Source organism: Pomacea canaliculata, linkage group LG4 (assembly GCF_003073045.1).
Source record: "Pomacea canaliculata isolate SZHN2017 linkage group LG4, ASM307304v1, whole genome shotgun sequence".
In the NCBI taxonomy this organism is placed as follows: domain Eukaryota; kingdom Metazoa; phylum Mollusca; class Gastropoda; order Architaenioglossa; family Ampullariidae; genus Pomacea; species Pomacea canaliculata.
This window is the reverse complement of record NC_037593.1, coordinates 24,865,815-24,891,638: the sequence shown is the minus strand read 5'-3', so window position 1 is coordinate 24,891,638 and position 25,824 is coordinate 24,865,815. Positions and strand designations below refer to the sequence as shown.

Here is a 25,824-nt window from a genome sequence, read left to right as displayed (position 1 = left end):
CTTATGGGGCAACAAAGTATTTGCTTGCTTTAAAAAAATGCCACAAATACATAATAAAGACGAAGATTCAAGCTACAACTATTTGACCATGTATGGATGATGACTACACGTGTTTTTCCACACCCTTCGCCATAGCTCTAGAACTGACTAAAACTAATGAATCCCCGACACTATCCGTAATCTCTTGAACAAGAATCACAGCGGAAAAGTTGCTTCGTTTCAACTTTACAATTTAGAATTACTAAAGTATTTCTAAGTGAAGAAGAAGATCTCATTTTGCTTCTCGATTGCATGAGACGCTACTCGAACAACGCCGATCTTTCTCGATCCCGCAAATTCACGCAACTAGCTCGCGAAGCCCCGAGAATCTCGGATGAGCTCAGTCGATCATTCCAGAAACGTTAGCTCATAATAAATAGGGAGAGAATGGCTGGGAGTTTTCATCCAAGCGGACAACCCGGAATGTTTATGCGAAACGATCAGTTACCTCCAGGCTGGGAAATGCTGTATGATAGGTCTTCAGGTTGGCCATATTTTGTCGACCACAATACTAAAAGTACAACTTGGCAAGACCCGAGAATGGTATGTCATTGAAATTTTCAAATAGTGTTTGGCACAAGTCTTTATTTATTATTAGTGTCTAAATAAGTGTTATATTATCTTTGGGGTGCCCTTTCGGCATGCTTTTAACATAATATTGCATAGTTATTTAGCTCGATGCTTTTCCAATTTTTAGGGGTTTTTTTGGGAGGAGGGGGGCGGAGTGTGTTGACGAGTAAATTATTCACCAGCTACTTATAACAACTAATGGGGAAAAGAGTTGTCAAAAACTTGAGAAAAATCACGTTTCATCGACTTAAAGCTAGTTTAGCATATCGACTATGACTCGGCGTTTCCCAACATTCAGGTCGAAAATATTGCCTCATTCCAGATGCTTCATAAAGTTACATACAATGCTACATACTATAAAGGATTTTTTTTCCAATGCGATGGTCGCTGGTTGCTGGTTTTTTAACTGTTTCAAGATCTTCGGTGCGCATAAACCCCAGCAAAATTTCAAAAAGTCATCTTGGGTTAAGAATACTTTTCTTTAATCATAACTAAATTAATAACAACTTCACAGAGAAGGAGGGTTAAACCCAAGATAAAAATAGGTTTGTATTGTGTTTATATTATATTTCATCTCATAAAAGTATGTTTTGCAATCTAAAATGTTTCATCCTTGAAAAGCGATTAAAAATTTTGTTTTTATCACTTTACAGGATTACTTCAGTGTGCCCTATCAACCATTCTCGGGTGTAAGAATGGGATACCCTTCTTTTGATGCAAAAAGAGTTGTTGAAATCCCTGTACAGCATGACAAAATGCCCTCTTTCGAAAGTAGACAGCAGTTTGCTGGACATTTACCTGGTCAAAATGGATCTGACAAACAGCCACAGCCAGTTGTAGAACCCATGGTGCCAGTGGCTCAGCATGCAGCACCACCTTTTCATCTCCATACGCAGAAAGAGGCGTTTCTGCCTCAGCAGGCTGGATCCCAGGGACACCCTTGGGCCATGCACCACAACCATCCGCCCCAGCCAGATGTACAGCAAGCTTCTTGGCCTCAAACACATGGTCAGCAGATATCTGATGGATCTCGCACAATCCCTATACATCATACATCCACACGTGCATTTCCTGCAAGTCAGCCTGAGCCATCATCAGGTGTTCAAGGTGCTCAGCCAAGGCCGACTTCATCTCGTTCACCTCGACCCCATCAGGGTACCCCAGAGAGACAGACTGCACCACCACCTTCACAGGTTGTGTACACCATTCCTGTGAAGCATGAACATGTCCGTTCATCTCCAACCCCAAAGAAGGAGTACAGTGCACCACCTCAGCCAGCTCCCAAAGAACATCAAGCACAACCTGAACAGCCACCCCAGCAGCAGCCTCCAACAGCGAAGGAAGTGCCAAAGCAGCAAACTGTTGAAGAACGGGCATTTGAAATAATTGACAGTGTTATGAAAGAGGTAAAGTCATTGGAAGAGAATGTCAACAGTTTCAAAGGTCTGAAGAAAGACCGTGAATGCAAATACTTGGAAGAAATGTTGACCCGTAATCTTTTAAAATTAGATTCTGTGGAGGCTAATGGCCATGAGAATATTCGTCAGGCCCGAAAAAATGCTGTTCGCATGATAGAAGCTGCTCTGGATTTGCTGGAACTTAAGGCACATGCCAATGCACAACACATCCCTACATATGCAACTGGAGCTCAGGTTGCAGATAATTCTTCTTGGGTTCCCATGGAAACTACTAGTACTGTGGAAGCCACTCGGGCTACCATGGAAACGGGTAGCACTGCTGAGGCTTCCAGTTCTCTTGATCCTACTTCTCAAGTTCCTGCTACAAATGCCATGGAAACTGAGGCTATAGAACAACTGGTAGCCAGCAGTGCAGAAAAGGGAGCTTGCACTGCTGAAGTTGAAATGGAGCAGTTATCAGACAAGGCAGCAGCTACCGAAGAAAGTGGAACAGAGAAAGTTGGACGTAAAAAGGGTGACCCAAGTCATGTAAAAGAGATGATTTTGGATAGTGAAGTGGCATGTTAACTGACTTTTTAATCCTCAACTCCACTAAAGAAGGGTTTATGGTTGGAAGGGGGGAGATAATAAACTGAAAGTAAGTTTTTGGTATGCAACTTCTACCACTAAGTAAATTGCCAAAAGTTGTTTTTGAGTAGGGTTGAATAACATAAATTTTTGTCACAATGTACTTAAGTGTAGATTAGATACTATTGTCAGTGAACCTTTCCTCAGTTATAATTTGTTTTGGAAGTTTTCAGTGATAAGACATTGTCATGTATTCAGTTGTTTTCTTATTGTGATTCTCTTAACCTTGGTGGTAGTAAAAATGCTTGGGAGTTGATGCACTAGTCAGCTGTTAGTGTGTAGTCTTGCTGTTGTATGTGTGGACAACTCGTAATCCCCCTTTGTTTAGGCACAGCACATTTCATTACTTGTACAAGTGGGTTATCCATTGGATGCTATGCTGCTGATAACCTTAGCTAGGGGTGACTGCTTTGAATTTTTGGAGCAGACATCGAAGATTGAAAAGCACTCGATCAAATTTGTACAGGTGTGCACTGCACTGTGAAAGAACATTAAACTCCATTGTTGTGAATGCCAAGAAATGCAATGCCACACAGAGGATACTGGATTTTTTTCTCCACAAGTTGGTCTGTGATACTGGACATTAAATCTGTGTCAAGCACATAATGCTGTTATGTGGTACATAAGCGAGAGAGTGCTGAATGGGGCGTTCATTCGCATAGGTAAGAGTTGCATTCTAAATGCATCCGGAACTGAAGTGTGCTTATTTTCCTACAAGTGTATATCTAGTTGATGCAGCTTTTGACTGTTTCCATGCCATATTTAAATAATTAATGTCACTTTTTAAAAAATGTTTGATGGATTCCAATAAAGAATTGATTTAGGAAATAATGCATTTGTCAAGTGTTTTTACTATCTTCCAACTTTGATTTATTGGGAGTGAAAATTCATATTTTACAGGAAAATGTCACATTGTGTGATTGCTTACAAGTATGGCCTGTTGGCTTGCATGCATATCATATCAAAAACCAGTTTCACAACAAATAGTAACAGCACCTGCAGCCATCTGATGTACACTTCATGCAAACAGTCTTCCCTAATGAGATAGAATACCATCATTTTTTTGTTCAACTGATGGCCAACGATAACTGCCCAAGAGAAGAGGGAACTGGCAGCAAACAAGTCTTCCCTCTCCAGATGAGTAGGTACCTCTTTGCTACATAGCTCCATTCATTCCAATTGCAAGTCTCTTGTATGCCTGGGTTTGTGCCTGCAATGCCTGTCCAAGTGTAAAGGTACTTAGACCACGATGCCCATTGTAAAGATGTTGAATAGACTTATATGAACTTGGAAGAGCAGACTTGTGTTGTGCAAGATGGGGGTTCACTAAGTGAAAAAAATTTGTTTAAATAAACATTGTGGCTGTGTGGGATAAATGTGTGAACTGCTACCTGACATTTCAGATTTTAATTTGATATCTATGTCTCCTCTGATTACACCTGTCACAGACAGTAGTTAATAAGTGGACACAACACACCTTGAATAAAACTGATTTTCCATCCCACCAAACAATATTTGGGCAAAACTAGATGACACCATTACAATTTGAAAACATTTATTGAGAAAAAAAAACAACCTAAGAATGTTATGGTTCTGCGAAGTGTCCATGTTCCCAAGCCACCAGGATGGAAAAAAAAAAAAAAACATTTCTCTTTTGGACATTTCTGATTACCTCAATTCATTAACATGATGATTACCCAGGCAGTCCGCCAGGTAAACCCAGCAGCATACTTCTAATATTTCTAATACATTTTTTCACCTTCATTTAAAATTTTTAAGAAAATACTCATACAAAATGTTTCTCAGCAGAAAAACTTGAAAGAACAAATCAGATTGTAAATAACAGTGTAGAGAAAGAAGATACCCAGTCAACATAGAAAATTTCTCTACAGATAGAATAACACTTGTCCATGAATTTAGAAAACTCCTTTCAGCTAAGTACACTACATATATCTGCTATTTTATATATTAAGTAACACTCATGTTCAAGTCCCAACGTTAGCAACATTTATGTCCACTTTCAAGCAAGACACACACTCTCTACACCTTTCTATGTACGTCATATGTAAACTACTAGATACTTGAGCATGAAACATTAACAAACAAACAAAAAAAATAAGATCTTAAACTGTCCAGCTATTGACAAAATGTCAACATGTGTATGAAAAGCAAAGATGTTAATGTCATTAACATACTTATGCATGGAAGTTGCTGCTCTATCACTGGAGCCCAACTTAGTCAAAGGAAAACATTTCAATGTAAAAACTTTTCCTTCCTGTGTGAATAGCATTTCAGCCCTATATTCTGGCCAGAGAACAATATTATACACAAGCAACATTGCTGAGTATTTATGCGATCTTAAAACTATGATGCAGACTGCCAAGGAAACACAGCTCCTTTGTTTACGAGCAGTGATGGAAGTGCTCTTTGTTCACATCTATGATGGTTTGTGAGAAAATCTTGTTGAGGTATAGCGCACTTGTTCAAATCTCTGGTACCACATTCAACCTATGTGCACTTCAATCTAGTATGCACGAATGGCTGGCTTGACCTGGGGGCAATCCTTTTCATTCAGAGTGCCATCAATAACAGGTCTGTAGTTCAGGGTTACCTATGTAAATGAGACAATGAGATCTGATATAAACCTTTATGCATACCAAGGATGCTAACCAGGAAAAACAAAAATACACACATAAAACATTTCTATAATAGTAGATGAATTTGATAATCACAACAGCGCAATCTCAGTGTTCTTGCTGAGCAAAAAAATGTGGCCTTACATAATTTTCTTTAATCTTATAAAGATAAAATATACTGGGGTTAATAGGGAAATTGTAGGACAAGATAGTTGAGATACAAAAATGGGTGGATAAACATGTAACAACTCACATTCCCGGTGGCTGGGTCCACGTAAGACAAAGTGTGCTTGCGCCAGTGCTGTTCCATTGGCAGCTTCTTTTGACCCTCAAGGGGTTTGCTGTAGTCATACTCATCAATACGTTTCTGCACAACACACAAGCACATTTGACAATTTGGCTACAGCAATAAGGCATCTAATAAAATTACAAACCATAATTGTTGTTTTCAGATACAGCTATCCATTAACAAGACACTAGAAACTAAGTAAAAGACCAGAAAAGACATGAAAAAGTTAAAAATAGCTACTTCTAACTCCTCCTCTGTACATAATTTGTCACATTACATTATGCTCTATAGACTTCAGACAGGTATAATTTACTTACAGGGAAATCTTCTCTGGCATGTGCACCACGACTCTCTTTCCTTGCCTCTGCTGCATAGATAGCTTGTATCGCATTAATCATCAAGTTCTGCAGCTCAAGGCTTTCCACTAGGTCAGAATTCCAGATAAGGCCACGATCTGAAAGCTTTCAAACCCGAAAAAGGGAGACAATAATAAGCAATCAATAACAAATGAGTTATGAATGATAGTAAAATATTTTAAAAAGATGATTGAAGTGCTTTTATAATAGTTCAAAAGGCTCCATAATATTTTGATTAAGGTCAAATAAATAGCATATTTTTGTTTGAACTTGGCAACTTGTGTACACAGTTTAGTTTTAGTTTATTCCTTGTTACTCCTCAAGGAGAATAGGGCAGCAACAACACCTCGCCAGCGGACCTGGTTTTGGGCAGCACCCCTCAGTTGGGCCGTAGTTCCCACTTCCTTTGCCTTGCTCTCTAATGTTCTTTTCCAAGTCTGCTTTGGTCTCCCAACTCTCCTTTTTCCCTGAGGGTTCCAGTCAAGTGCCTGCCTGGCAATGATGTCAGCTGGTTTGCGTAGGGGGTGTCCTATCCAGCCCCATTTGAACTTTTCGATGTCTTGGACGTTAGCATTCTGCTTGGTTCTTTTACACAGGCTGCTGTTGGAGATCTTTTCAAACCATCTTATTCCCAGAATATGGCGTAAGCATCGTTTGGTAAAAATCTGGAGCTTGTTGTTAATGGTGTTTGTCACTTTCCAGGTTTCAGAACTGTATAGTAGGACAGCTTTTACATTGGTGTTGAAGATGAGGATAATGCTCTGGAGTTCCAGATGGGGCGTAAGCTGTTGAAAGCATGCCTGTCCTTGTTGATGTGGCTTTTGATATCATCGTCCGCTCCACTGTCCTTGTTGACAACGCTCCCCAGATACGTGAAGGGGTCTATTTCATGTATGTTCTCTCCTTGAAGTTGGATTGGAAGTTCAGGCTTGTTGTTGAACACTTCGGTCATCTTTCTGTTGACCTTTAAGCCAGTCTTCTCTGCTTCCTCTGCAAGCTTACTCAGTTTGGTTGGTGCATGTTGCTGCCGATGAGATAGGAGACTAATGTCATCTGCAAAGTCCAGATCCTCTAGCTGTTTGGCAAAGGTCCACTGGATACCAGTGCTTTTGTCTTGGGTTGTCTTGCGCATAATCCAGAATATATCCAAACTTGTGCCCTTACCTTGAGATTATCCAAGCCCTTGTAGACCTCAGACATCTTTTTGCATCCTGCCTGCAGGGTTGGTCCATCACGGAACACTGCAGCATGGGCTTGCATTGTCTGCGATATAAATTTTTCTTGTGTTGTCTTGATGTGGCAATTTCAAATGCTAGCATGATCATTATTGGTAAAGTGTACTTTAAAATATATTTTCCACATCAGCCTGAACTAAAAAATCAAAACTTCAGTGCCACAATGAGGTGAGCTATGAATTACAGAAGTATGTGATGTTCAAATATGTGTACACCAAATGATGATCAGAAACTATGCATGAATATTTTAAAAATATATAAAAGCACACACAAACTAGCAGAATAACAAAGCAGTTGATCCAGCTGACATATTATTGACTTACCTTCTGCATTAACAGTCTTAGATCAGCAGTGGTTATGCTGCCGTTTGCATGGCGAAGACGATCTAGATTAGCCACTGATGCTTCACCAGCGTTCTGCACATTTCAGCAAAAGTATTCAATAGAGTGCATCTTGAGTAAAAGAGTACAACATTTATATGAAAACTGATTAGCCTAGTCAATACTCACCTGCTTAATTGGTCTAGCAGTGTCACCTGGCTTATTCTCCGCCATAATTGTGTTAGCACAGGCACGACCAAAGACAACCAAGTCAAGCAAAGAGTTGGCACCCAGACGATTAGCTCCATGAACTGAAGCACAGGCTGCCTCCCCTGCTGCATAAAGCCCTGGTACAATTCTATCTCCTTTTTCTTTTGTGTACTGCAAGACCTTTTGGACAGAAATAAGGAAGCAGAATGACACTCCTTATATTTCCAAAACATAAAAATAACTCCAAAAGATTTAAGCCATTTTAAAGAATACAGACTAAAAACTCTTGTCTACTTCTGTACTGTATTGGAACAAACTTCACCAACTGCCTCATCAATGAAGTTTACATGTCACTTTGTCTAGTCCACCAGTTTTCTCACCTGACCCTTATAATTGGTGGGGATACCTCCCATGTTGTAGTGGACTGTGGGCAGCACTGGAATTGGTTCGCGTGTCACATCCACACCGGAAAAGATCATTGCTGTCTCTGAGATTCCTGGCAGACGAGTCTTTAATATTTCAGGGGGCAGATGATGGAGCTGTAGATATACATGGTCCTTCTCTGGGCCTACACCTCTGTACAAGGCACATGTGATGGCAATGTCTATGTGTAAAAAGTATGTCACAGTTCATCCACTTGCATCACAAAATAAATTTCATCACAAATAAGAATGTTCAAATAGGGAAAGAAAACAAAAAACATGAGAAAGTGCTGCTAACTAATGGACATTTTCTTCATGAAACTCTCCATAACTTGTGCAATTAGTTTACAGTTGCAAATAATGATTCCAATCCCTGACCAAAAAAATAAGTACCAAAACAAAAAATAAAAACCAACACACATGTAGTCTTGATCCCTCTTTCAACATCAAAATACTTCAGAATTATTTACAACAGTGACAGAACTTCCTTCCCCTCATGGATCTTGGTGGTTACAGAGCATAAAACAATGTTATGAGAAACCCAGTCCTTTGCATTAGGTAACTACCACTCTATGAATCATTTCAGAATTGGAAGAAAAAAAATCTTAAGTATACTTCAACTTCACATTTATGTCAAATTTACAATGATAGAACATAGAACTTGCCTCCCTTCACGAATCTCAATGGTCATTGAGCGAGAAACAACATCACGAGAAGCCAAGTCCTTTGCATTAGGTGCATACCGCTCCATGAAACGCTCTCCCTCTGAGTTAATGAGGAAACCACCTTCTCCACGAGAGCCTTCTGTGATAAGGCAGCCTGCTCCATAAATGCCTGCGCAAAGACAAATTTGTCCACTGTGAATGCTAAATGAAAATCAAATTGCAAGAAACATGCAAACAAAAACAAACAACTTTTTAATTTCTAAATCTGCAAAATCTGCAGAAGAAACATGTTTATCTCAGGCATGACAAACTGCCTCCACAGTTAAAAAGTATATGAAGGAAGGAGTTGGTAAGCAACAGTAACTTACCCGTAGGGTGGAACTGGATAAACTCCATGTCTTCATTTGCCAGTCCAGCACGGTTCAACATGGCTGTCCCATCCCCGGTACAGGTGTGGGCTGAAGTGCAGGAGAAGAAGGTACGGCCATAACCACTGGTAAACAAATAAAATATTTTTTTTAAACTATCCAAATGAACATCAATTTGTTTTCTTTAGATCCACGATAACAAAATAAGCAGAGGTCTGCATCTGATTATTCCTAGAATTTGTCTTTCTTTTAAACCATTTTATTCTGTCAGCCAGCATCTTGCAAGTTGTTTACTACTGCACTAATATTATCATTACTTTAAGCATGCTATTGATCATCAAAAATGCCACAATATTGCATGATGCTTTGCTGGCATAACCATAGTGAACGGACAGTGTACTCAGTGATGGCAGGTAACAGATGGACATACCCAGTGGCAACGATGGTGTTCTTGGCACGGAAACGGTGAATTGAACCATCTTCTAAGCAAAGAGCAATCACTCCACAACACTCTCCATCTTCCATGATAAGATCCAGTGCAAAGTATTCAATAAAGTAGTCTGTGTCAAACTTCAGCGACTGGTGGGCAGATTTTACAAAACACAAATAGGACACTATTTAAAATAAAAGTTTTTGCACATGGGTTACAACCAATTATTTTCTTTAAATAAGATATAAATGGATGAAATATATGGTATTAGACTAGCACCACTTCTGCAAATTAAACATTTAAACAATTTGAATCAGGAATTGTACTGTGTAATTTTACTATTATTTTTTTCAACAATAAGCAACCGAAAGTTGCATGTCCACCATGACTGAAGGCTAGGTGAATAATGTTTATATAGCACAGTTTCATTTTATGCTCTGCCACATCACTAGCCTTGTCCTAGTTCATGCAGCAAACCACAATATGTCTATTAATAAGTATCACTGTTTTCATTTAATTCTCATATTCTTTGGAAGCTCTGATAAGTGAGCAGGCACCCTATTTTCAAAAGGCTGGCAAGAAAAAGCAGCTGTAACCAATGACTTTTGAAAAGTAAAAGAACAAAAGGTCTCCAAAAGAAAAGGCCTACACTTACACGACCATATAAAGTATGAAGAAGGGAGTGACCAGTGCGGTCAGCAACACAGCAGCAGCGATGGGCTTGGCCTCCTTTACCATACTTGGTGCTCTGTCCACCAAAGGCTCGTTGGTAGATATTGCCATTTTCCAGGCGACTAAATGGCATGCCATAGTTCTCAAGCTGTTGCAACAGAGAAAAGTCTACAGATCTATATATCCACAATACACAAAAGCTCAACACAAAAAGCAACAAAAACATGCTTCATTTTCCAAATTAAATTGTCAGTAAATTAAAACCAGGACACCAGTTCTTCTCTCCATTCTATTTTTGTTAAAACTAGTTATCAATTCATAAAATCTAAAAACTACCAGTAACAGCTGCAGCTAGTGTACAATGATGCTGGGTTGATGTGTTTTAGGAAATAAGTAGAAGCTAGCAATGAAAGTCGTAATGCACAAATGTGTTTTATGAGTGCAAGGAGTGCATAAATTTATTACAATATTGTGCTGATATCATTAAAAAAATTATAACCTACTTTTTTGTGCATCTGGCAATAAGTGATTTTCAAAAAGATTACTAAAATCTCTTTCATTGGGAAAGCCCAGGTGAATGGCTGGAAAAGCATAAGCAATGACTGATTCTTATTAATTACTGTTTATCTTAATGAAATTATTAGAATGTCTTTTACCTCAATGACTGACTTGGGTGCTTCCTCACACATGTAATGGATGGCATCTTGGTCACCCAGCCAATCTGAACCTTTTACAGTGTCATAGAAATGGTAGCGCCAGTCATCTTCTTCCATATTGCCTAGGGCTGCATTGATCCCTCCCTGTGTCCAAAAAAAGGAAAATGCAAGTTATCGAGAAAGGGAGAAAGATGAAACAAATCAAGAACTGGCTATACACAACAAAAAATTTTTTTCATAAAACACAGGGAAAAATAACAAATGAAAATAACAAATAACAAATGAAAATATCAGTAAATGGACAAAGAAGATGAAAAGAAAAATTCATCAAGAAAGGAAGTGAAAAAAAAGAACACAGAAGAATAGTCAGACAAGAAATGTTGACAAATGCCTCAATTTTCAATCAATGACACATACCTGTGCTGCCACAGTGTGTGATCTTGTGGGAAATAATTTAGTAATGCAGGCAGTTTTGAACCCTTCCTGAGCCAGACCAAATGCAGCTCGAAGGCCTGCTCCACCGGCTCCGACCACCACTGCATCATAGGTGTGATCAACCACAGGATAGTCACGGGACACCTGCATACATAATGCACTTATGATGCACATGTGGAAGGAAACATCAGTAAAATTGTCCTTAATATAATGCTCTGAATGCTACATTCTTACTTGAAGATTGGTTACTGTACCAGGCTTGTCATTCTTCTTCACTGGTTTTGTCATACAACCTTCAAATAGGCTGACCGGCTCAACCGACTCCAGAAGTACCAAAACTCTGCAGCACAACTCATTGTCCAAGCATGCAAACAAGATAATGCAAAACCACTTCTCCATATTCTCCACTGGCTTCCTGTCCAAGCTCTTGTAGAATAAACACTTCCTTAACTTTACTTCCAGTTCATTGCAAGCTCTGCTCTTTCATATTTTTATGACCTCCTGATTTACTATACTCCAAGTGTATATTTCTGCAGATATTTTACTTATTTCCATTCCTAAAATCAGGACCAGTGGACAGGGCAGCCCCCTCTGAAAAGATACTCAGGAAGCAGTCAGCATGGAGGCCACACACACACAAGATCTTATCTTCCTATGCCACTGAGGATGAACAACTAGCGAAGGCATCTTTGCTCATTAAGCATCAGCTTGTTGGAGCTCCCTTCCTTATGTGATATGTCATCAGCAGACAACAGAGTCTTTTAAATGTACCGTTAAAACACATGTGTTTAAAATAAACATCTGGTGCTTCAAGCCTCAAGTTTCAGTATGGCCATTGCTCCAGACCATCTCAGCTTTTACAATTTTTGTTTATTGTACAATTTTTACTGTTCATATTGTTCATGCTCAGAGCATGATAATCATGCTGTGGTAGAACACTAAACTAATAAACTAATATTTATCAATATTGCATCCAGCTAGAGATTATAAAAACTCCTAGAGAATGTGACTAGCTTTTTTTGTCATTAGTATCACTGAACATTTACTGCTGGTAGACACAGAAGCTCCAGTAATGATTTCAGAAGTCCTTCTGCGTGCTCTGATTTTGTAAGTCAAAGGTCGTTTGTTCATGAATGTTCTTTACCCCACCTTTTCCTCACTACCATGTCTTACTTCTTCTTGGATGAATATGACAAGTTGCTGCCAGCCGATTATAGAAAAAAAAAAAAAAAGAGAGAGAGATATAGTAGATTTCAGTGGTGGAGAAACGATAGTTCGGCTAAAGATGCTCCGTCATTTTTTAGTCCTTCATGTGAATGCAGCACCCTTGATGTGTTCTTTCCAAACACAATTTGATTCTAAAATCATCACCTTGATTATTTCTCACTTTTTTCTACACTGTCAGGTAATACAAGCAATGTAGTTTTTCTTTATCTTTTGCCTGCTTTTTCAACATCAGTAGGGAGTTAGTCTGTTTTACACCCTCCTTTTCTGGCTTTGACTTGAGCTTAAAGACCAACCTGAACAGTTTGCGTTTTTTTCAGATATCAGTAGATACAGGAGATATACAACTGGCCTATAAATTTCAACTTCTAAAACCCATCTGTTAATTATCTGCTACTATTGGCAACTGCAATCAATGAGTGTGTAACAGTGTACTATGTCATGCTAGTGCACCATTCACAACATTGCCAGCAGTTAACATCAATCAGAGAGAGAGAATGAACGACAGTTGGGATTATTCGGACATTGGCAGTTTGCATTTATCGTGTTTCTGAAAAACTGCTGCTTTGGCATGAGAAATGGAGACTTTAAGCATCCGAATAACCCAAAATGTCGCTCTGATTGGTGTTGACGGCTGGCAAAAGTTGTGAATGGTGTACCAACATGATGAAGTACACCGTTAGCAGTGCTAGTTGATAGCAGGTGCAAATCGCATACTATGCTAGCAAATAATTAACAGATGAGTTTTGGAGGCTGAAATTTACAGGTTAGGTCTATATCACCTATATCTACTGATATCTGCAAAAAACTGCAAACCACTAAGGTTGGTATTTAAGATTATTTATGCCAAGGTGATGTCATTTAGCTATAACCTTAATGGTAATGTTATTAAGGTCTTAAGTGAGAGCATCACAGGTTGTTTTTTGTTTTTTTTACTATACACACTACTGCACATGCAACATGACTGGCCATCTAAAGTTTGAACAATCAAACCAACTTGAAATTTACTTTTCAACAACCCCTAATTATTCCTTCAGGAAAAGAAAGTTTCCCTTTAGTTTGTGATAAATATACTCACTGAGGATGAAGATGAAACTTTTGCGTTAGTATTTCTTCCCTGAATACGAAAATGGAAATCTCGTTTTGCAGAAAGACATTTGGGTGTGGTGCCCAACTGCAAGGAAAGAAAATGACATGAAATATGGCACCACAGTGATCACACTACACTGGGAAAAAAAGCACAATGAATATTCATGCATATTTCCTAAAGTATGATCTACATGTGTCTAAAAACCTGTATGCAAAAGAAAAAACGTTATTCTTGATGACAGCCCAGGAACAAAACATGCAAACCGGCAATATGACTGCTTAGCCTTGGTGTTGCATAAATGAATAATAAAATCGTGGAAGCAAAAAATCTTTTGTAGCAGCGTAAGAGAAAATTGATAGAGCTCATAATTGTACCCTATTCCTCTTGTCCCTTTTCTGTGTCAAACACACACGCATACAAACATAACAGGGAGGACCACGACCTTCACATTATTTGTTATTGGCACCGGTAAGGTCACGAAGCTAAAGAAAGACAACTGTGATTACAATAACTCCTTTATGTAACATGAAACTGGAAATTAATATATTTCAGGCGCGTAACTCAAATAATGTCACCCTTTATCTGTGACATCAATAAGTTTTGGGAAGTATGCATGATAATTTTGATCATCCCATCTGAATTTTGAAACACAAACAGTTCTTACTCAAAGGAAATTCGTAGTCAGCTAAGCTGCTAGGTCAAACTTTCAAGAAGAAAGTGCTTGCATAAGTTATACTCTAAAAGAACAAGCAAGAGGTGAAAACCTAACTTAAGACACCTACCAAACTTTGTAAGGCGTACTTCTGCGCCACTTTAGATGACAAGGAAGCAAGTGCAGCCATTTCGCGTATATTCCTTAGCTGTCTGCTACTAATCTTGCTGTGCCTGCACCGGAAACTCACATCTGCGCATGTGCTAATGCGCTTATTTAACTTCACTTACGAGCGAGCGTCTATGGAGTGATTTAGGAGAGCTGTTATATAAGGTGGCAATTTGAAACTGCAACATTTGTTATTGATCCGAGACTTATCATTAAAGTGGTGACAATAATAACACTTCTCATAGGGAGTATTTAATAGGTAAACAAGATTGCATCAGAACATGCAGGTCAAGGATATGAAATCCGATTTTATGTCCTTGAACATGCTGAGACAACTTAAAATTGTCTCCTAGTTAATGTCTGTATGGGACGGTAAACTAAGGCCATTAAAGCACAAATTAAAAACAAAATAAAATAATTAAATCCAGTAATTATATGAAAATGTCTTGTAATCATAGTTCGCGCAAATGCTTTTCTTAAAGGCTTTCCATTTTTTTGTCACACAAAACTTAATTCATATTTGCAACTGTGATGATGGAATCTTATATAGTAGCTTATAAATTGATTTACCGCTGAAAAAGGTCCTTACCATTAACATCACAAGCAGATCTAACAAAAGCAAAGGTGCTGTGTTTACTTGGCCTTTACCACTAATGTCAAATGTACATTAATTCTGAGCAAAATTTATATCCATGGTAAGATATCACAGATGATTCCGTAAAAAACACAGCCAAAATAAAATTAACTCTTAAAATTATGAGGCTGATGATTTTTGTCATGAATCTTTAAATCATAAAGACATAAAAAGAGGTGTGGGTTCGTATCTTGTCTTTGACATACCTCTATGGATATTATGCCTGTTTACAGGTCTGACTGCTTATGATTTCTCTGGGTTTCCTCCACCCTGTGTGTGTGTGTGCCCTTGTACTATGCAGTGTGTATACATGTGTTTGTGCGTGCATTCATGAAGCTGTATTTGGTACCTATCCTAAAGAGATGTGTGCTTGAGTGCCTGTACAGTACATGCTTTGACCCCAGATGGTGATATATAAATGTACTGTATTATTAATATAAAAACTGAGATGTGGCAACAGACATACAATACCTATACTGATATGTTAAAAATTCTTCACTGGAATATTAGTCACTAAATAATAAAATGAACCGATAAATGCTTACAAATAAAATTGTAAGGCATCTCCTAAAACAAGAAGTAATAAACTTGACAAGAAAAAAAAAATTAATTTAAACAACTGCTAGCATATATGACACTCAAAGACAAAAGATGTGAAAATCAATACACATTTTAATAACCACAGATCGAAATAAATCCACTGAAACAGAATAAGGCATGAGCTAACCTACATATAGACAATGACCCTTCCCCCTATACCCACTATTCTCCATAATTGCGAGATCACTACTTTTTGGAAGCTCTTACTAAACAAAAGAAAAAAAGGGCATATTTGGCGGAATGAAAACAAATCTCATTATTTTGTACAACATGAAATGGTGTACAGATGAAACTCGTAGTCTGGTGAGAGAGTAAGGTTAGGTACGAAGGTATGTTCGGGTATTTGATGCTCGCACGTTTCCGCCTCACTGTGAGGTTAACAATAGACGGTCAAGTACTTTAATTGGTTGAAGTGGAGGCACGAGCTCTACCTCCCTACCGAGTGTTCAATTAGATGCGATATTTTGGCGCGAAAAAAGGATGTGTAATGAGAGGAAGAGGCACAGAAGGTAATGTGCCTGACAAGAAGATCCCAAAAGTCGAGAATCATAGTGTCCATCGTTGTAAAATGATTTGAGTTTTGGAACAGAATGCTGGGAAAATGCGACTAGTGTACAGGTGCTAGTGCACGAAGGCAGACGGCCGGCCAATTAGATTCTTTAAAAAGTGAGAGGAATCTAGACAGGTAGACTTCAGCCATAAACAGTTCCTCCCGTCTGCATACCAAGCGGCCGTGTTGGTGGTCTGCGTGTGATTAACTACCTGTGGCTTGTGGGCCTTTCGTCTGGCGCATCAAAATGGCTGACTGTGAGTGTAAGTGCTTCAGAGGACCAGGTAGCTGGTTACGACAAAGCTTTGGAACAACGATCTCAAAGAAAGGGCTAACTATTGTGTTTGCAGTCATCTTATTTACTGAATTAGCCTTTGCGACGACACCGTTTTACGTCGACAACGGCTTGCAGCAAACAATAATTCTGGACAAACTACCTCGGAGGGACAAACGTGAAATTCAGCAAGAAATTTTAACCCTTCTCGGCCTGCATCATCGGCCCAAACCAACCCCCCACAACAGTGTGGAGTCTGCCCCTAAATTCATGCTGGATTTATACGAAACGCTGCAAAAAACAGACGATGATCCACAGGAGCAAAGTAGTGAACTTTTCCTTGCTACTGTCAACAACAGCACCACAACTGCCCTAGACCTGGACTCCCAGACAGTGGAGGGCTCCGACGTTATCATGAGTTTTGTGAACCACGGTAAGTTGTGTGCACTTCGTATCTTTTGTTGCACCTGATTGTGTTTATTTGAAATTTTATTTACTTTATGTCCGACGTTTTATTTTTCACACATAAACACACACTTTCATTTGATAAAAGTTTGTAAAAATTGTTACTTGTGTCACTTCAGTGGGTTTTTTAAAACAAAATCTAGTAGAATACATAGATGTATAACAATGCCAGCATAATTTGTGCTAGAATGATAATGTGCTGTCAATAAAGTTACAAATTTATTAACTGACAAAGCAGTTTCTTATAGAATTAAATTGCTGTAACTGATTATAAATCTATGGATACTTTAAATTGTTAAGATTTCAGAACAAAAATGTTTTGAGGAACACATTGCTGGTCATCTGGTTAGAAGCAGATTAGGTTATGAATTGGATATGAACAATGAACAAATCGAACACACCATAGATAAATATAACACAATTTATCCAGGTCCAAACCAATGAAGTAGTGGTCAGAATTATAAAATGATGTTTTCTTAAAATTTAGGCATGTGGAGAGGCTCACTGTCATGAAATATTTTTTTAAAGTGTTCGTTTGTGTTTTCATCTGTTTGTTGTTTGTGTATGTCATTGCAGTAAAAATCAAATCATAATCTTATATCATCAGACTTAAAATAGGGAACTTGTTTCCATACTTTGGTTGTTAAAGTAAGGGTAACATGGTAACATGATCATATGTTACTGCTAGTATACTTGATGTCAATGATTTTCAGATGCATTATTCTGTTTGGAAATACCTGGGATGGAGGAAAGATTGATCGTAACTTGAAAGAAGAGGGAAGGAAAAAAAACTATCTAAAAACTAAATATAATCTAGACAAAAATTTAACAGGGGATTAGATAAACATGTGGATAAACGACTCTTACTTACCAAAATCTGTCAGTATTTAAGTGTCCAGTGAATAAATGTAAATTCCAACTGCCTCTGTTGATTCAGCATCTTCAAATTACATTTTGTTTTTCTAATAATCCCTGGTTTCACACTCATTCCAGTAGCTTGAAGCACACGCACATTCTTTAGGTGCTGCAGATAAGCATGTAGCTGGCCTATAAAACAGTAACTGCAGTATCTCAGTACAAAACAGATGGAGTTGGGAAAGAACACCTAGCTGATAGAAAGGCGTTGTGACAACCCGGTTAAGTGTCCAGAGACCAGCAACACCCATTTCTGAGGGCAGTGTGTTATTTACCAAGTCCAAAGTCTAAAGTTCAGAGGTTTTTTTTAAGGTGAAGAGAAAACTCAATGAGTGGTTGGTGCCTGCTGTGCATGTTCAATGCATGTACATATTCCATACACATACACGTGCACACACACACATCTCTTCAGTAAAAAAAAGTGCTACTTTAGTGATGTCTGCCTCATGAACTGCTTGTGCAATTCATTGATAACAAATCCTCTTTTTTTGTTGTTTTTGGGTTTTTGCTTTCTAATTCTGCAGTGTTTTTTTCTTTAGGTGCGTGCTTCTGTAGTTAGTTATCAGACAGTTAGAAGTCAAATGTACACAATATGTGAAAGTTGTTACCTCTTTTTGACTTTGCATAACTTGGTTTAGTTTTAATTCTTTTCGGTAACTTGGAAACGTAATCAACCATTCAGATATGACATCGTTTAAAAAATATTTTTTTTAGCCCTTTCACAGTTTTATTAACTTTTTAGTTTCTTTCCTCCCTCTCTTTTTGTGTGTGTTTGGATGTGTCAGTATGTACAAGGAGGTGTGTGAGAGAAAGAGGAAAGAATTTAGATAGTGAAAGAAATATATTCTGCTTGAGAAATATGGTGTGACATTTTTGTGGTAAACAGATGCAAATATATTTTGCAAAAAATAATGTATGTGAAAATAGTGAGATGGTTAAAAATAGTTACCAGAAAGGCATTAATTATATTGTAAGCTTATTTATGCAATATATGCACTTGTATTTAACAAACAACACATCTGAATTATGTGATGCTTTTTGTAGCTGCTTGTTTTGTGGTAATTTCACTTTTTTGTTGTGCTTTAATACTCAGAATAGTTTATGTACATAAACTTATTAGTAATGCATGAATTATTATAGGTAGACATGAAAGCTAATTGCTACACTGGAACAACTGAGTTGAAATCATCTGTTTCAGCAGATGCATACATCTGTCCTAAGATAGTAATCTGTACATTTTTCTGCGAATTTGGTATTTCTGTCATCTCTGTGAATGGGAAAAGATTGGAAATGTATTTCTTAAAGTCTTACTTGGCAGCTGATCTAAATGAATTGAAACTGCACCGTTCAGAGCAGCAGAGAAGTGGGGCTTGAATGTGTGTCATATGACATGCAGGCTAAAACTTTTAAAAAAAAATTGAAAGCACTATATCCAGAATTTTGTAATTCTAGACAGAATATATATATATTTTTGAAACTAATAAAAGACCCTTAGTTTTATGTGTGTCAGAGAAGTTTGTCATCATCATATCCTAGTTGCTTTAAGCTAATTTCTGGTTTTGTGTTGGTAAGATCTTGCGTGCTTATTTGTGCCACACAGTGTGTGCACCATTTACACACATATTTACTGTATATATGTGTATTGCTGTGTGCTTACTAGCTTTCAGTGATGTGTATCCGTGCAGTGGCTGGTCGTGTGATCAGTAAACTGGGATGTGAATTAGAAATTATGGGTTATCTAGTGTGGTAAAATCTTCTCTCATTTTACACATCTTTATGTTTAACATGCAACGGAGAAGCTAGCTGAAGGCATAACAAGCCATAATTTTGAAACTAGTTACTGTTAGTGTCACCTTCAGATAGTTCAAATCATTTCAAATCATTTTCAGCTGGATTATACTCTAAAGAGAGGGATTCCATCTATTGGATTGCTTTGCTTCTGTAATAGGTGTTTGGGGAATAATGGCACTCAATGGAACTATTTTTTCTTGCTTCATGTAAGGAATTTGGAAATATTAAATGTAATTTAAATTTGAATTGGGACATGGTTAGGAACATGGTTATCAGAGGAGATAAGTCATCCTTTAGCCGAGTCATTAACTGTTTAGACTGATTTATGTTGTCAGAGCATCAGTCGCGTGGTTGCCGAGAGAGAAGCGCAGGTGGAAAGCACGGATACGCAGCGCTTTGCCGCAGATCAGGTAGTGATGTTGCTTAAAGCGCCATTTATTGTCCTCAGACCGAAGGCTTTGCTTGAATATCGTCTGCACTGACCTAATGCTTTGTTTTTGCAAAGGGAAACAGTATGATTTAGCCAAGAAAGTTGCTGATCTTGCTTGCAGCATCAAAATCCATGATCATAAGCTTGAGTGACACATAACCCTGTACTTTGTAGCTTTTTGTTTTTTGTGGCTCAGCTCTGGATTATTGAACTGAGTGAGGGTTTGGTTGATGCAATTTGATCTTTGTCACAGTCTTGCAGATCAAGGAATATAATTTGTGATGGTCTAATATAATTTTCATCAGGTTAAACCACTCGTGCTTCCAATATTTGTGGTCAGTGATGATAGAGTCTGTTTTCAGCCTTCTGCCTTTTGTTGAGATCATGCTTTATTGTTGTTGTTTTTTTTCCCTCAGTGGTAGATGTGTAATTTTGTTTGTATCATTATTTTGCTAGTGGCTCTCACCCACCCACCCCTTTTGTTTTTACTTTAAGTCTTAAAAGGATGCAATTTTTACCTGAAATCTTTAAACAGTTCTAAAGAAATTTCATGTTTTTTAGTTTTGGCAACTTTCACCAGTCAATAGAAAAAGACCAACAATTTTAAAATAAAGATTTCCTAAACTAATTATATTTTATGTGAGAGTAAGGTCTGCTGTGATCTGATTATCAGTTGGCCCAGTGTGTTGGTGTGCACAACTTGACTTCAGTTTTTTATTTGCTGCATATCCTCCGTGTTATCAGTGTACGTTTGCTTCCTTGAGTAACCTACATTCTGGGGATTTTTTCTTTTTTATTTCTGGTTGTGAAACATTATTTAGAATCTTCTATCCAACAGCGGAGCATAGATTATTTTTTGTAATTCTTTGATTGGGGTGGGGGTTAAGGAAAGCATTGTTAACTGACTAACATTCATAGTGTTTAGTGTCATGTGCCTTAAATTTGCTAATACACGTAACCACATTTGCTAGTGCTGAATGTTGTGAAAAAAAGGCATAACTTTCTAATATCTGCCTAGAATATTAGCTGTGCAGGGATTGCTGTTTCCGTTTCTTGAATCTTGGGCATGCATGCACGTACACGGGTGCTTTCATACATAGTTTTGCACATGTGAATGTGTGCAGTTTAAATTATCCATAAATTAGTTTTTGTTTGAGTTTAGGATGACTTTTTTTGTGGAAGATTATATGACACTGAAGAAATTACTTTTCTCAGAAACTTCTTGTCAGACAAGGTAAAAGAGTATTATAGGTGTGACTTTCAGGTAACTGAATAATGAGACTGAATAAAAAATGATGAATGGCTTGTGTTTGTCAATTTAGCCACCCTTTTGTTACTTATTTTAGAAACAAGTTTTACTGATACAGTTAAACAGGGAACATCAGCAGTACAAAGGTCAGATCTTGTGAACTTCTGATTCTAGAAGACCTTGTAATCATTGACTTTCATTTCAAAGAATGATATTGCAAATTTATTTAATAACAATTTTATTTAAATTTTCCAGTAAATACATATGCATGTATAAAATATAGAAACACTATCTAATCATTCAGTGGGTTAGTGGAATAAAGTAGTAATAATGGTGTGGAATGATGGGTAAGGAAAGGCACAAAGTGATAAATAATTGGTCTTCCCCAAAATACTTTCAGCCCAAATGTGGCTGTAATTGACCTCCATAATACTGATGCAATCAGTCTTTTCTAGACACCATTTAACTATAAAAGATACTTTTTTTTTTTTTGATACAATAATAACATGAGTAAAGGTTGTAGAGGAGAAAATGTAGTTGATTTTGTTACATGTTGATTTGCAGATGATATTTAATGTTTTATGTAGAAGCTGTCTTTGTCTTCAGCATTTTAGTTTGCCATTAGACAGTGCTCATGAAACAGTTTGGATGGGCAATGGCTTTGCATTCAGATAGCTTCTTAATCCTGCAGACACAGCTGTCTTTCTTTTCTGCAGCTACGAGAATTCCTTATCTACGGCATGAACATGACCAGTCCTTTTTCTTCGACTTCGGTGAAGTGTCACCAGGGGAAATGGTGAATGGTGCAGAGCTGCGAATTTATAAGCAAAGTTCAGAAAAGTGGGCAAAATCAGAGTTCTCCGTTGAGGTTTTCCGTATTCGACAAGGACAAGACCCAGAGCAAGTAACCTTTTTTGTTTTAGGAAGCATTGTTATCAGTTAACAGTATGCAGCATAATATAAAAATCCAGATGCAACAGTATATCCAGTGTTTAAATACTTCATAAACTATTGCTATACAGTTTTGAAGTTAATAAAAAGGAAAATGGTCTTGTTTTCAGGGTGGGGCTCTTTTTCCCAATATTGCTTATGATAATCAATGTCTTAGAAATAGAAATGGCATATCAAAATGACTTAGGTGCATACCCTTTCATATTTGTATTTTAAAGAGATGTATATGTACTTATTTTCTAGAGAAAAGTTCCTTGAGGCTGAAGCCAATGTCACTGTGCGAGGGGATGAAGAAGGCTGGCTAAAGTTTAATGTTACTCGAGCTGCAGATGTTTGGACACTGTTTCCTTCATCAAACTTAGGACTATACATGAGAGTAACCAATGCAAAGGGTGAGCAGCCGAGAACTTAAGTGAAACTGGCAGTTTATTTTATAAATTGTAATTCTTATTTAAACAATCCATTGAAATTATTTTACATAGAATCTGATAAACATTTTGATGAATACATAGTTTAGATTTTATATAATTCGGTCTCTAATAATTTGTTTCCTTTCATTATTTGATGCCTGTGTCACTTTTTGAAGGATGTGTTGAATTATTTCCCTTTAGAGCAAACTCTAGGAGGAAAGATACAACAATTGTTCCAGAAATATTTTCCATTACAATTACAGCTTATTGCTTTATTGCATTTATCTGCCCTTGAGTAGGTCATGAGAAAAAGCCATCCAAGATTGGAATCGTGGGAAAGGATGGGCCAGCTGACAAGCAGGCTTTCCTTGTCGGCTTTTTCCGGATGTCAAATGACCTTCATATTCGCCGCACACGTTCCACTCGGCGCCGACAGGCAGAAGAAGTTTCTTACAACGATGATCCTTACTCAAGCTTTGGCAGAAATGGTAGAAATGTTAATGGTACAGTTGTTTTGTGAGCACACACACACGCGCACATTTCAACACCTACCTTTCACAAAAAGGAAAATCATAAGACAAAGTAATTCTTTAGCATAGATACTTTCAGTATGTTAATATTAGCACCTTACTGTGAACAAAATTACAAAGGGGAGATTATTACCCTTAAGTTTTCTGCAATCTGTGTTGTAGTGCGGAGGTCTGTCCTTACTACCATCAACAATCCTAGTATAAATGTACCTCTGTGTGTTCCAGCATACCCTCAGTATCGTCAACAGTCCTGTCAAAGACGTACACTTTATGTCAGTTTTCGTGATCTAGGCTGGCAGGTAAGTTTTTCTTAGGTAAATTACACTCTGCCCTCAGAAGTGGGTGTTGTTGGTCTCTGGACACTTGAGTGTCACAATACCTTGCTATCAACTGCCTGTTCTTTCTTGGCTCCACCTGTCCGGCACTGAGATAATGCAGTTGATGTTTTCTAACCCTGACCTTGATCATGTTTGTTCAAATTCTAAATATTTTCATCTATAAGGAATCTTCAGTTGCATGATAGGTAAATGGAGGAATAATAATATAACAAGTAACCCATAATATAACAAGTAATGTACATGATGTGTTTCAAAGAAAATTAATTTGATTGCTTAAATGCTTAATTTGTGTGCATGCATGTGAGAGAAATTATGTGGGCTTCTTATGTCTAGAAAGATCATTGAGAAGTGTTTTGTTTTCTACTTTTCATTCTTAGGATTGGATTATTGCCCCTGATGGCTACTCGGCGTTCTACTGTAACGGAGAGTGTTCCTTCCCTTTGGGCGCCCATATGAACGCCACCAACCATGCCATTGTTCAAACACTTGTTCATCTTCTTGATCCTTACCTAGTTCCAAAACCATGCTGCACCCCTACAAAGCTGTCAGCCATATCTGTTCTATACTTTGACCACAACTCCAATGTAGTCTTGAAGCGATATCGGGACATGATAGTAAGGGCATGTGGCTGCCACTGAATTGGTGTTTCTGTTCAGCATTAATGTGCTATTAGGAACCTTGTGGCAATTTGGCGATGTGTATAAATTCAATGTACTTAAATTTAATGGCACAAAACTGAGAACAGTACTCACTGACCCCATTCAAGCAAGGATTGCTGCTCCAATCTTTCAATGGTCATTTCATTAAGGCAGAATAATGCGGACAGAAATTAATCTGTTATTTATGTGAAATACTTAAAATTTCCAGCTATGCATTTGTTTTGTTACTTGAAACAAAATTTGGTTCTGGCCGCTTTTTTTGTGGATTATTATTAATGTGACGTTTGTGAAGTCATTTTTAAGAATGACTTGCTTTTAAGAATTTGTGTGCTATTTTAATCTCTTCAATTTGCAGATTTCTTGTTAATTGGTGCATTTATTAAATGCAATTTCAGACTGGTGATAACGTTGTAGATGAATCAAATTGTTTTAAAAGAATTCTGTTGAGGCTTGATGTGTCTTAATAAGATTTTTAAGATTTGTGTAACATTTTAATGAGAGAATAGTCAGTTTTACTGAATAAGCTGTATCGTGATACAGATAGTAGCAGATGTTGTCTCCAAATAATGAACAATAAGAATTTTATATTGTGAAAATATAGAATCTTGTTGAATTTTAGTAGTTTATAGTTTATATTCCATGTGCTCTCTTGATTTTTTTTTAAATTTTTCTTTTTCTTTGTTTTACTCTATGCTTTGCTTGCAGTGTCTGTCTCATGTGCATGATGCACTTCTTAGTTTACATGTAATTAAAGTGAACAAGTCAGAACGTGCGTGCAACCCATTTTTACCCTTGTACGGTTGCTTCACTGTCCTATTTTGTTGAAAACCATGACCTGAGATATTACGTTTCCGCTAGTTTTGGGATTACTTTCTGTGTGGTGGTTATGTGTCTTGAATGCGATGTGTTGGTGCCTTTTGGTAGAATCTTGATGGTAATACCTTGTCTTCACATGTGCACACACTTCTGTGTTTAGTGTATGTGTGTGGTTGGTTGGGGGGGCCATCTATGTGTATGCTACTGTATGTATCACTTAATTCATCACATATGTCATGTTGAAGCCTTATTCTGGTCCAGTGGTGCAACAGTTAATGACTGTCACCATTATAGTGAGGATTAGCTGTTCAACATTCAGATCTCATCTCGAACATGCTGTTCTTTCTCTGCATGTGGTATCTGTTTACAGGGTCAGCTGCTTTGCCGTGCTATAGCTGTAGTTGCTAACTTGGCATAAAAACACTAAATCCCTTCAGCCCTTAAAACCTTATTCCTAAGTAGGTTCTTGATAATAACTACTTTTTGTGTGTATTTTACCATTGCTGAGCCATCGCTGTCAAAATGCTTTCAGCGGGCAATGAACAAAGTTTTTATTTTCATTATGACAGCAAGGTCACAAACATGGATGCTGTTTGGCATGGCAGGTCAACACATTTTTTATCTGTCATGTTGTGCAGAAACCTTACACTATGTCAAAAAGTGCTGTATATAGATATTTTATATAGATGTAGTAATGAAATTCTGGATTAAAGATGTTGTTCAACGTGCT

General features: G+C 37.7%; 3 protein-coding genes across 7 annotated transcripts; 2 read left to right on the top strand and 1 right to left on the bottom strand.

The window, feature by feature from the left end:
- The first annotated feature begins 371 nt into the window (after nt 1-371).
- LOC112562912 (BAG domain-containing protein Samui-like) lies at nt 372-3,485 on the top strand. The gene is made up of 2 exons (XM_025236517.1): nt 372-582; nt 1,263-3,485. The coding sequence occupies exons 1-2, from the start codon at nt 427-429 to the stop codon at nt 2,592-2,594; spliced, it is 1,488 nt and encodes a 495-aa protein (XP_025092302.1). The 5' UTR covers nt 372-426; the 3' UTR covers nt 2,595-3,485.
- A 707-nt stretch (nt 3,486-4,192) lies between these two features.
- Nucleotides 4,193-14,599, bottom strand: LOC112562911 (succinate dehydrogenase [ubiquinone] flavoprotein subunit, mitochondrial-like). Of its 2 annotated transcripts, none has more exons than XM_025236515.1 (15): nt 14,445-14,599; nt 13,651-13,746; nt 11,331-11,492; nt 10,914-11,057; nt 10,241-10,405; nt 9,586-9,734; nt 9,156-9,280; nt 8,788-8,956; nt 8,081-8,276; nt 7,680-7,880; nt 7,494-7,586; nt 7,100-7,198; nt 5,897-6,040; nt 5,544-5,657; nt 4,193-5,265 (listed from the first exon to the last, which is right to left on the bottom strand). In XM_025236515.1, exons 1-15 carry the CDS (start codon nt 14,502-14,504, stop codon nt 5,179-5,181), a joined length of 2,004 nt encoding a protein of 667 aa, XP_025092300.1. In that variant the 5' UTR covers nt 14,505-14,599; the 3' UTR covers nt 4,193-5,178. The 2 variants fall into 2 exon arrangements, with proteins under 2 accessions (XP_025092300.1, XP_025092301.1); XM_025236516.1 differs by lacking the exon at nt 14,445-14,599 and adding an exon at nt 14,037-14,093.
- A 1,346-nt stretch (nt 14,600-15,945) lies between these two features.
- LOC112562913 (bone morphogenetic protein 7-like) lies at nt 15,946-25,822 on the top strand. Of its 4 annotated transcripts, none has more exons than XM_025236518.1 (7): nt 15,946-16,973; nt 20,047-20,121; nt 22,107-22,290; nt 22,585-22,733; nt 23,051-23,254; nt 23,507-23,580; nt 23,997-25,822. In XM_025236518.1, the coding sequence occupies exons 1-7, from the start codon at nt 16,514-16,516 to the stop codon at nt 24,255-24,257; spliced, it is 1,407 nt and encodes a 468-aa protein (XP_025092303.1). In that variant the 5' UTR covers nt 15,946-16,513; the 3' UTR covers nt 24,258-25,822. The 4 variants fall into 4 exon arrangements, with proteins under 4 accessions (XP_025092303.1, XP_025092305.1, XP_025092304.1 ...); XM_025236519.1 differs by having other exon boundaries at nt 15,951-16,973; nt 23,051-23,239; XM_025236520.1 differs by lacking the exon at nt 20,047-20,121 and having other exon boundaries at nt 15,949-16,973.
- Nucleotides 25,823-25,824: the final 2 nt, after the last annotated feature.